Genomic DNA, 13,225 nt, shown 5'->3' with positions numbered 1-13,225 from the left:
AGTACCTCTATCGGTTCTCCCTTCTATTCCAGTCTCGTATTGTTCATGGAAAGAAAGATTGTCGGTATGCCTCTGTGTGGGCTCTAATCTCTCTGATTTTATCCTCATGGCCTCTTCGCGAGATATATGTAGGAGGGAGCAATATACCGCTTGACTCCTCAGTGTAGGTATGTTCTCGAAACGTCAACAAATGCCTGTACTGAGCTACTGAGCATCTCTCTTGCAGAGTCTTCCATTGGAGTTTATCTATCATCTCCATAACACTTTCGCAATTACTAAATGATCCTGTAACGAAGCACGCTGCTCTCCATTAGGTCTTCTCTATCTCTTCCTAAAAACCCTATCTGGTACGGATCCCACACCGGTGAGCAGTATTCAAGCAGTGGGTCACCATGTGTACTGTAACCTACTTCCTTGGTTTTCGGATTACATTTCCTTAGGATTCTTCCAACGAATATCAGTCTGGCATCTGCTTTACCGACAATTTTATATGGTCATTCCATTTTAAATCACTCCTAATGCCAACTCCCAGGTAACTTATGGAATTAACTGCTTCTAGTTGCTGACCCGCTATATTGTAGCTAAAAAATAAAGGATCTTTCTTTCTATGTATTTGCAGCACATTACACTTGTCTACATTGAGATTCAATTGCCATTCCCTGCACCAAGTGTCAATACGTTGCAGATCCTCCTGCATTTCAGTACTATTTTCCACTGTTACAACCTCTCGATATACTACAGCATCATCCCCAAAAAGCCTCAGTGAACTTCCAGTGTTATCCACAAGGTTATTTATATATATTGTGAATAGTAACGGTCCTACAACACTCCCCTGTGGCACACCTGAAATCACCCATAGTTCAGAAGACTTCTCTACATTGAGAATGACATGCTGCATTCTATTATCTAGGAACTCTTCAATCCAATCACACAATTGGTGTGATAGTCCATATGCTCTTACTTTGTTCATGAACCGACTGTGGGGAACTATCAAACACCTTGCAGAAGTCAAGAAACACGGCATCTACCTCGAAACCCGTGCCTATGGCTATACTCCAACATAGTAAGTGTTCCAAAATTCTACAACTGATCGACATTAGAGATATACATCTGTTCGACGTCCCTTCTTGAAAACGGGGATGACCTGAGCTCTTTTTCAATCTTTTGGGACGCTACACTCTTCTAGAGACTTACGGTACACCACTGCAAGAAGGGGCAAGTTCCTTCGCATACTCTGTGTAAAATCGAACAGGTATCCCATCAGGTCCAGCGGCCTTTCCTTTTTTGAGCAATTTTAATGGTTTTTCTATCCCTCTGTCAACTATTTCGATATCTACCATTTTGTCATCTGTACGTCAATCTAGAGAAGATCACATCTCTGTGATCACTACATACACGAAGCAGCTACACGCGTAGCGGGTGCTGTGTGGAAGGGACTGGGTGGTTTTTTACGTTGGAGGGTCTCAGGAAAACACAGAAAGGGCCTCTGTCTAAATGGCAGTAGGTAAAACACAGTAAGTTAGTTGTAGAAATAATCAGTATTGTAGTTGTAAATTGTCGTAGCTGTATTGGGAAAGAACCAGAGCTCCAAGCCCTAATAGAAAGCACTGAAACTCAAATAGTTATAGGTACAGAAAGCTGGCTAAAGCCGGAAATAAGCTCAGGAGAAATTTTTTCTAATGATCTAACAGTGTTCAGAAAGGATAGATTAAATGCAATTGGTGGTGGAGTATTTATTGCTGTCAGAAGTAGTTTGCCTTGTAGTGAAATTGAAGTAGATAGTTGCTGCGAAATAGTATGGGTAGAGGTTATACTTGACAATAGGACTAAACGATTAATTGGACGTTCTACTGACCCCCCCCCCCCCCCCCCAACTCAGAGGATATAGTTGCTGAACAGTTCAAAGAAAACTTGAGTCATTTCAAATATGTACCCCACTCATATAATTATAGTTGGTGGCAACTTCAATCAATATGCTGGAAAAATTTTACATTTAAAGCCAGCGGCAGGCATAAAACATCATCCGAAATTGTACTGAATGCTTTCTCAGAAAATTCTTTTGAACAATTAGTTCATGAGCCTACTTGAAGCATAAATGGTTGCAATAGCATACTTGACTTCTTAGCAACAAATAATCATGGACAAATAGGGAGTATCATGATGAATACAGGGATTAGTGATCACAAGGCAGTGGTTGCTAGGCTGAATATCTTAACACCCACAACCATCAAAAAGAAACGTAAAGTACAGCTATTTCAAAAAGTTGATAAAAATGCTCTTGATGCCTTTTTAAGAGACAGTCTCCACTCCTTACGATTTGATCATGTAAGCGAAGAAACATTGTGGAATGAAGAGATAGTATCAACAGCAATTGAGAGATATATACCACATAAATTAATAAGCGGTGGTACTGATTCGCCTTGGTACACAAAACGGTTTAGATCGCTGTTGCAGAAGCAATGAGAAAAGCGTGCCAAATTTAAAAGAACGCAAAATTCTGAAGTTTGGCAAAGTTTTGCAGATGTTTGAAATATAGTGCATGCTTCAATGCAAGATGCTTTTAATAATTTCCGCAACGAAACTCTGTCCCGGAATCTAGCACAAAACCCAAAGAGATTCTGGTCATATATAAAACACACCAGTGGCAAGATGCAATCAATACCTTCACTGCGCGATAACAACAGTGAAGTCACTGATGACAGTGTCACCAAAGCAGAGTCATTAAACACTGTTTTCTGAAACTCCTTCACCAAAGAAGATGAAGGAGATATTCCTGAATTACAATCAAGAACTGTGAAGATGAGAAACATAGAAGTAGATATCCTCGGTGTATCAAAGCAGCTTAAATCACTTAATAAAGGCAAGGCTTCTGGTCCAGATGGTATACCAGTCAGGTGCCTTTCAGAGTATGCAGATGCAATAGCTCCATATTTAGCGATTATATACAACGACTCACTCAAAGAAAGTTCCGTGTCTAAAGACTGGAAAGTTGCTCAAGTCACACCAATACCCAAAAAGGGAAATAGAGTAATCTGTTGAATTACAGGCCCATATCACTAATGTTGATTTGCAGTAGGGTTTTTGTAACATATGAAGTACCTCGAAGAAAATGAATTACTGACACATAGTCAGCATGGACTCAGTTGTGTTCCGCAAGAACAATATTTTCTAACTCTTTATACTCATGAAGTAATGAGTGCTATCGACAGGGGATGTCAAACTGACTCCATATTTTTAGATTTTCAGAAGGCTTTCGACACCATTCCTCAGAAGCGTCTTCTAACCAAACTGCGTGCCTACGGAGTATGGCCTCAGTTAAGCGACTGAATTCGTGATTTCCTATCAGAAAGGTCACAACTCATAGCAATAGACAGAAATTCATTGAGTAAAACAGAAGTACTATCCAGCATTCTGCAAGGAAGTGTTATAAGCCCTCTATTGTTCCTGACCTATATTAACGACATAGGAGACAATCTGAGTAGCTCTCTTAGGTTATTTGCAGATGCTATTTACCATCTTGTAAAGTCATCAGATGACCAAAAAATGCAAAATGATTTAGATAAGACATCTGTGTGGTGCGAAAAGTGGCAATTGACCATGAATAAAGGAAAGTGTGAAGTTATTCACACGAGTAATAAAAGATATCTGCTAAATTTCGATTATGCAGTAAGTCACACAAATCTGAAGGCTGTAAATTCAACTAAATACTTAGGGACTACAATTGCAAATGACCTGAGTTGGAACAATCACACAGATAATGTTGTGGGTAGAGAAAACCAAAGATTGCAATTCACTGGAGATTACTTGGAGGGTGCAACAGATATACAAAAGAGAGTGCTTAAACTACACTTGTCCGCCATATTCTGGAATATTATTGTGTGGTGTGGGATCTGTATCACGTGGGACCATCAAATGACATTGAAAAAGTTCAAAGAAGGGCAGCTCGTTCTGTATTATCGCAAAATAGGGGAAATAGTGCCACAAACACGATACATGAATTGGAGTGGCAATCATTAAAACAAACGCATTTTTCATTGTGACAGGATCTTCTCATTAAATTTCAATCACAAGTTTTCTCCTACAATTGCGAAAACATTCTATTGGCGCCCACCTACATAGAGAGAAATGATCGTCACAATAAAATAAGATAAACTGGGGTTCACACACAAAACTTTAAGTGATCTTTTTCCTGCGCGCCATTTGAGAGTGGAACGGTAGAGAGACAGCTTGAAGGTGGTTCATTGAACCCTCTGCCAGGCACTTAATTGTGAATAGCAGAGTAATCACATAGATGTAGACGGACAAAAGATTTTCAGTAAATATGTGACAGTTTGGAGTTTGAAGCCCCATACATATACAAAATACAGGCTGATTATGTGATGATATTACAAACTTTCAGGGATGATGGTGAAGGGTAACTGTATCAGTTTGAGGTAACAGACCCTGAAACAGAAATGACTGAGTCAAAAGTTATAAGTGAACATTGTTCTGATACGTCTGACGCTGGTATACATGTATTGGTACTGTTGTTGCTAAGACTGTAGGACGCGCTACTTTCAGAGGTTGTAGTATGGACCAGAACAAATTAAACGTGGGATCTAAAATGCAAGCCTTAGGAGTTATGAGCATTACTTCATCTTTGTTGCTGAGAGAGACATCTCTTCTGCCGAACAAGTGGCCATAGTTCTTAAGGTATGCATTTTAGAGTCAATATGTAATGCATTTTTTCCCTCTTGTTTCAGTCCATACTACCTCCTGCAAAAATATGGAAAGCAAAGATCATACAGTAGAAGAAATATGTTTCACTGTAGTGAAGATAAACAAGTGCTCTTAACATACACCTTCTACAGCCCATGTTTACTACACTTTTCATTTTTAGGAAGTTGCCACTCTACAATCTTAGCAACAACAGTACCAGTGCATGTATTCTACAGTCAGAGGTATCAGAATGATTTTTGCTTATAACTTTCGACACTGTCATTTCCGGAAAAGGGGATCTCGCCTCAAATTGATACATTTACCCTTCTCCACCTCATCCCTGAAAGTTTGTTACATCATCACGAAATCACCCTGTACAAACAGAGGTCTCTACTTACGTGTTTTCAGGCAATGGCAACTGTCAATTAGTGCATTCAGAATTTTTAGAATTTTCACAAAATGTTGTCTGACTTAAAAACAGTAGAATGATAACTAGTTGTCCACACAAAATGTTTTTTTGACATCTTTGCCATCTACACAGGTGTAGTATAAGTACAGTTTAAAAACATGTGTATAAGTACAGTGATGAGCTTACCAGCTATTTTTTTAATTTTTCAACTCAAGTATTACATTCTAAAACTTACTTTCTCAAATGTTGTATATAGTTATTACAGTGTTTATTTCATGAATACAAACTCCAACTCGATGAATTAATGTAGAGTTGAAACTTCCTGGCAGATTAAAACTGTGAACTGGACCGAGACTTAAACCCGGGACCTTTGCCTTTCGCGGGCAAGTGCTCTACCATCTGAGCTACCCATTATACTTGATTTCACCTTTTGACCTATATCAAATTTTGGCACACTACAGGAGGAAATAAATTTAATTCAATAGTATCCACAGTCTATAAAAATGACACACACACTTAAAAATCCTGAATGACTTACTAGTAATAGAACAAACTACAATTATAGACAATGCTGTTACTTTTGGCACTAAAAAATCCAATGATTAGACATTAACATTGATTGACGAGGAAGGAGAAGGGTAAATATAGCAATTCTGGGTGAACTAGTTCATGACACTGGATTATCGATTTGAGAAAATTTCATCAGTCAATGTTTATACAAGAACTGTCACAACTATACACTGTGATGAAGGGAATCACCAAAATTTTCCAAATTGTTGAAACAAAATTTTTGCTTGAAGCTTCCAATGACACTAGGTGTAGCACTCTTGAATCTGGGAGAAATTTACAATGAGTTTCATAAGGATCAGGAGCCAGAAGAAATAAAAAGGTATCATAGGCATCTACATGCAACCGAAAAAATGTGGAAATTGCCGCTAGATGGGCAGCCCAAGAAATCCTTCAATTTATAATTAAATGGGTCTTCAGTGGATCACTGCCCTACACATCACTTATACTAAAACAGTTCTTGATCATTTGTGTTTCAATTGCATAATGCTAGAGAAGTTTTTACAAACTGAAACAAATGAAAAATTATCTTCGTTCTATGCTTCACCAAGAATGACTAGCCAATTTGTTCATTTTATCAACTGAAAGAAAAGTTTCAAATGAAATACATTTCAATGAAGTTATTGAGGTTTTCAGTAAAATAAAGGTATGAAAACGTGCTTTAATGTAACCACTATATCATAATAAGGTAGCGAAAATAACAGATATTATAATTGTACAAGCTTGTTTCCTGACATATAAAAGAAAATTTAATTTTTTTATCCTATTCTTAATTATTTTGTTGCATTCTGCCTGGTGGCTGCTGTGCTAAATGTTGATTTGTCTCTCACCTATATCTTTCAGTGTGTATAGTACATTTTCTAGAGCACACACTACACACACTGTAAATACTCAATATTTTTTGTCAGGCATTACATCTATATTACTCATTCTTTACAAAATGTACACAACAAATACATCAACTTCAAATCAGGGGGGGGGGGGGGGGCATTTAGTTTCAGTGCCCTGAGTCTCCAGCGAGCTTAGACTGCCACTCCTCCAACTTCTTCATTATGGGTATTTCATGAGATGTGGAGTCTATGTGTGAGGAAGTAGCATCTTGCTCAACTTCTCTTGGAGTGTATGTTCTCAGAATTGCAATAATAAAACCTCACTATGATCCACATCATCTTTCTTGTAGCTTCTACCATTTGAGTTTGATGAGTATTTCGATCATGCTCTTGCATTTATAAATCAACCTGTGATGAAATCTGCTACACTTTGTTGGATCTTCTCTATTTCTTGCATTAATCCAACTTGGTAAAGATCTAAGACTGATGAACTATACTCAACAATTGGCCAAACATGTGTTTTGTAAGAAATTCTTTGGTGTGTGAATTAGGTTTCCATAAGATTCCGCCAGAGCATCTTCGCCTGGAATCTGCTTTCCCTACAACTAGTTTCATGTGGCCATTGCACTTCACTCCAAACAATTATTCCAAGATATTTTACACTGTTAATGGTCTCAGTAATTTATCGCTAATACTGTAAGCCAACTGTAATGTGCCTCTTTGCCTACTTATGTGCAATAGGTTATATTTATGGTCAACTTTCTAGTCCTGCTCCAACCACTGATCCTCTGCAGGCCTTCCTGCAATTTGTTACAATGTTATGATGTTGCAGACTGCATATAAATAACAGCCAAGTTTACAGATCTTGAGCAAGAGATGCAAAAAGTGCAGGATGGGCTAAGTGTACCTAAACGTCAAATTTTTAAGATACATGTGGTGCACTTCGCCCCCTCCCCCCTTTTGCAGAGTGTTCATTGTTCATGTATTATACACAGTTTTTTATATTGATGTACAACATACATACATACATACATACATACCATAATGTGTATTAATATATTTGTCAGAGACTATGTAATTAAACTTTTCTGAATTTGCTTTGCTATTTGCAGTATTCATAAACAAAATTATCTTACATACGGGGCCTTGGGTTATGATACAGATTAGTTAGCTACCACTATCTTTACTTTGTATTCATGTTAGTTGCCTGCATCAAATCACCACCAGATTGACCAAACTAACCTTCACCTTGGGTTACACTACAGATCAGTCTGTCACCAAAACCATGATTTTGGCAGATACTACCACACTCAAACACAAGCAATGAAGCAGAAATTGTAAAAAGAATCCTTCAATCATGGATTATAAAAGAATGCTGAACCATTATGAAAGATAAACAAAAGTTCCATGTTATAAAGGGAAGTCTTTATATTTGTGGGCAACAATCTTGTGTTTCACATATTTATCCATAAGTATTTAATAACTGCTCCAACATTCTCAAAGAGTTACATTTATTCTTTTCCAAAGATGCCTATATATTTTAATAGTTTCCCCCTTTTTCCATTGGGACTGGAGGTATTAAATCAGATGTTTTGCCAAAATTGCCTGAAATAATGCCTAAGGTGTTTATAAGAGACAGCATGCAGGCTTTGTCGTACAATCCTAGTGAGGGTGACATTTCTCAGCAGTTTTGAATCTAGTATCGCCTCATGTAGATACATTAGCTATCAAAATTATGCAAGTACACAACATGAATGTGAAGAGTTCACACACACGAGTTTTGTTTCTGGTTCATGCTTGCTTATGTACTTCAGAAATATGAGCTTGTGGCTCCAACAATAGATTTTGAAGAATCATTTATGTCCACAGTTCTTATGATGTCATGGGTCTAAATAGAGGGATGGTACGGGCAGATTCTATATTTTTCTGTAACTACAGTAATGACATGCAGGACAACACTTTGCAAGATAAAAATTCCTTGTCCTAAATTTATACGTAGCCTGATAACCTGCAGGTGACGGAGAATCTTTTTGATATTCTACAAAATTTTCTCTGTTTTCAAGCACTCACCAATTCAAGTATTTTTGGCTGTTGGAAACTTTAAAATCACTAGAAGATTGTCAAAAATTGCTTCTTGGTATGCTAGAGTCTACGACTAAACATTTGGCCTGTAAAAGAGAAAAGGGGGAAACATGCTGAAGTCAGTAATGTTATCTGGCTGTGAATTTGAGAAGGTTGAGTTTAAATACCTGGGATCAACTATGACCTACAGTGGTGACACTTCATGTGAAATTAACCACTACCTAGTGGCAACCAACAAAGCTTATCTGTCCTAAAACAATATTTTCTTCAAGGCCCTTATCTCGGACCACTAAATTACTCATCTACAAAACACTTATAAGACCAGTGCTCACTTATGCCTCGGCCACTTTGCCACTAACCAGCACGCTGGATGTCTTTGAGAGGAAGGTACTCTGCAGAATAACAGGCCCCTGCTGCAAATGTGCAACACACAGAAGACTGTATAACAATGAGCTTCATACCACACACATATAGCCACCATAAAACAGTACAGACAGCAAGACAGGTTGGCCAACGATGTGGCATGGATAGATGATACAGAGGCACCTAAGACGATACTAACTGGGAAGGGCAAAGCAGTCACAGTTGACTGTAAACCAAATGAATAAATGAAGCCAAAAAAGACCTGTAGACAATGGGATACAGAAACTGGAAAGCACTAGCATGGAACCAGGGTCAACTGGTGGAAAATTGTTAGAGGGGCACAGGTCCACAATGGACTGTAGAACCACAGAAGGCATATGCAGGAGTAATGTCAAGTCATTAATTTGCTGCTGCAGTAAATTCATTAACACTGCTACTCTCAAGTCTGAAACTTTTGCTAACTTGCCATGAGTTTGCACATAATGCATGCACTACCCAAATCTTAACACTGTGTACTGAAATGGATCTCAAACCCAGCTTTCTGTCAATACAAACGATGCTACAAAAACCAAGTAATTAGAGAAAATTTCATGGCATGACTCACAGTTTCAATGATCCAGTGTGTCGTTCCTGCAGTTCTGACCTGGCACAGCAGGTACATATTGCATATCAAAAGTGATTTTCCTTGTTTGAATACTGGTCTGCCTTCAAATGGCTAATAATGCTGATGAAAAGCTTTAAAGCAAATAAATTGGTTTGAGGTTTCTGTCTTGAATTCAACCTAATAATCGGCAGTTTCATTTGGTGCCAGGAAAAGCAAGCATTTCATGGGTGTTCACCTATTACATTATGCAGTGATATATTCTAACTTGTGGAAGAATATCATGAAGAAAGTCCTAATGGAGTTAGTTGACCACTGGCTCCTCCAGCTGGCAGGTGGGGATGGGGACGGGGCGAGGGGGGGGGGGGGGGGATGTTGCCATAGTGCAAATGATTGTGTGTGAATTGTAGGCTTCTGTATTTGTTGTTACTGATGATTATACAGCCCTGAGTATCAAAAAGCACTTCTAAGCTTATGCTGTTCAGTTGCATGGGGGAGCTGGGTAACAATAATTATAGCAGTATACAGGTAATGTAAAGGGGACAGTCATGTTCACTAATAAATTAGAGTCTTTGCTGGACATAAGATTAGTGAAAAAGTCACCGTAATTGTTTGTGGGAGGTTTCATACAAACTTTGTGAATTATTCTGCATCAAGGAAGCTATATCTTAATGCGTTGCACAGCTTCGACATGTTTCCTCTTATAATTAGCCCCACAAGAATTAATAAACAGAACAGAAAGATTTATAGACAACATATTTCCAAGTATGGACACTGCAGAGATAGAAATTATTAATACTGATGTAGTGCTATTTGATCACAAAGCCCTCATTCTTACAATTCCAGCTATAATTGTTAAAGTAAGTGATGTACTTCTTTCTCAGAAAAAATTTTTTTGTGGAGAACTGTGCTAGTTTTGTTGATAGTCTAAAGAATGAATCCTGGTTAGAAGAACTTGCACAATCAGGCACTAACAATGTTTACTCTTCTGCATTCACAACCAGTTTTGAAATGCATTTTCTGAAGAAAATGACAAAATACCACTCAAGCCAGATCACTAATTTTAGTTCCTGGCTTATGTTATGTATTAGTACCACCTGTAGGACTGTAAAAAGGCTATCTCCTGAATTAAAAAGATCCACAGACCCCCATTGTGTAGAATATGAAAGACTTATGAGATTACTTAATAAACGCTTGTCAAACACTTATCTTAAATTTCACAAATCAGGATAAACTGATGGATCGCACACTTGCATACAGCTCGAGTTTGGTTCCAACTAGTGAACATAAAGTAGTAAATTTAGTTTTTTTAGATCATCATATACCTGTGAAAAGGTGATTAAAAGCCTCACATACAAAATGTCAGCTCATATTGTTAATTTATCATTCACTGAGGAAGTGTTCCCCCACAGAGCAAAAATCTCAAAACCAACACCTTTATTTGAAAGTGGCAATAAGCATCAAGTAGAAAACCGTTGATCCATATCACTCCTCTCAGTATTCTCTAAAGTAATTGAAACATTAATGAAACCACAAATCACCAAGCACTTAAACGACCACAATCTACTGAACAGTAATCGACACCGCTTTCAAACAGGTAGAAGTATGGAAACAGTAATAGTGGATTACACATAGGAATTAATTAGAATCCTGGATAACAACAAGAGCATGGTTGAGTTAATTTAGATCTTTCTAAAGCTTTCAGTACTGTTAGTCATGAAATTCTTTGTGGAAGCAATGGGCATAACAGAGAGAAAATAAATGGTTTCAATCATATTTGTAGAATAGATCACAGGTCGAGGATGTTGTATATGGCACCAAAGAAAAGTAGAGAAACATGTAGGGATGAGATAATGTAGGAGCAGAATGATCATGGGAATTTTCCACTAAAATATTAAAAATACAGGTCCAGCTACATTCAAAAGTTGTACGTGAAGGCCTAATACATGATGTTTCAAAGAAACATGGTAATAATCAGGCACTATCACCATTATCATAACACACGAAACATGTGGCAGTTTACAACATTCCAATAATAAATTATGAATCACAATGACTTTATAAATGTACCACTTGAGTGGTATCTGGATATTACCGTAATAGATGTGGAACTTCACGGTGTCTTGAAAGAAAAATGGACAACAGAACTTTACACTGGCTACTGGACTGTCAACAGTAACAGGAAAAGAAAAGCATGCCTCAACACAAAAGAGACAAGACCACATTACTCATTCATTTTCATTTCATTGGTTCTTCCGGGGGGGTCGGGTTGTTTGGAGGGAGGAGGTCAAACAGCAAGGTCATCGGTCTCATCGAATTAGGGAAGGATGGGGAAGGAAGTCAGCTGTGCCTTTTCAAAGTAACCATCCCAGCACTGGCCTGGAGCGATTTACGAACATTACGGGAAACCTAAATCAGTATGGCCAGATGCGGGATTGAACCATCGTCCTTCCAAATGTGAAACGAGTGTGCTAACCACTGCACCACCTAACTCGGTTGGCTCTACCAGGGATTATCTTACAATGATGTTGGATTTGCTATAACACTATGAAAAATAAATAGCTCAAATAATACACACACACACACACACACACACACACACACACACACACACACGTACGTATCATCCATAAATGTGAACCACTCAAAAGAAAAAGGCAGTACATTCACAGATATTTCAACACAGACATTATCTCTGTCTCATTCATTAAGAAATAGTGTTTATTATAGTCTTCTATATTTTTTTAGGCAGTAATTATTATCTGGACGTTGAGTATTTGTGTATCATGTTAACATTGGACCACTGTAGCAATTTGATCATGACCAAATGAGACCTATTTTAACACCCTATTGCAAAAGTGTCAGCCCTCTTGAAACCCAATGGTATATCATGATGCAAAACAAAAATGTGATAAGCCATAATTTTCGTAAGCGTGAACGTTTGCGCACGCTAAATGTTGTCAACGAAAGACCGATTAACCGATTTTTTTTAAAAGTAAACATTCTTTTACAGAATAGTAGCTATAATTGGCTCACGCAATCTAAAACATAACAGTATGTGTCTCCACTGAAATAACCACATCAGACAGCCCTTTCCGCTGTCGGCAATGTAAAACAAATAGTAACATTCAGACAATTAATACTCACAACGTATCATTTGCCATTAAATCCTCCTGCGGACTTCCAAAAACGTCTATAACCATAATTAAAATTTGAATGTAGCACAGATTCCACATACTGGCATGTCATTTCATTCAAACATTCACTTTGTTTGCGTCCTCTCAAAATGTAAATAACAAAACTTCACCTACACCTATACTGCTGCAAGCCGCAAGCAAGGATCTTCATCAATGAGAACTACAACACGATTCATATCGATATTTGCGTGAAAGGAAATATCTTTAATTTTAAGTAAGAAATAATTCATCTCTCTATATCGTGTACGAGTTACGCTGAGTACAATAAAAAATACGATGTACTTTTTTTAATAATCGTTTCATGGACATATATTGCAAAGTAGTATATATCTAAAAATTATGATTCCAACAGAGGAATAAGCGCTCGAATTGAGACTAATATTCATTACAACCACGTCTTTTCGTAGCTCAGTTGTCTCTAAAACGTAGCAACAATGATAATGTGATTGTTCAGTTGACAATGACAGAATATGGTAAG

General features: G+C 37.7%; 1 protein-coding gene across 1 annotated transcript in view; it reads right to left on the bottom strand.

Annotated features, from left to right (window-relative positions):
- LOC126299312 (tyrosine-protein kinase transmembrane receptor Ror-like) overlaps positions 1-12,902 on the bottom strand; it is a 111,371-nt gene extending 98,469 nt beyond the window's left edge. Inside the window, exon 1 of the mRNA XM_049991130.1 lies at positions 12,698-12,902. Coding sequence (XP_049847087.1) covers positions 12,698-12,786 — 89 coding nt within the window. The 5' untranslated portion in view covers positions 12,787-12,902. The remainder of the gene's footprint in view (positions 1-12,697) is intronic.
- Positions 12,903-13,225: the final 323 nt, after the last annotated feature.

This window comes from Schistocerca gregaria, chromosome X, assembly GCF_023897955.1.
Source record: "Schistocerca gregaria isolate iqSchGreg1 chromosome X, iqSchGreg1.2, whole genome shotgun sequence".
NCBI lineage: Eukaryota > Metazoa > Arthropoda > Insecta > Orthoptera > Acrididae > Schistocerca > Schistocerca gregaria.
This window is presented reverse-complemented; position numbering and strand designations above follow the sequence as displayed.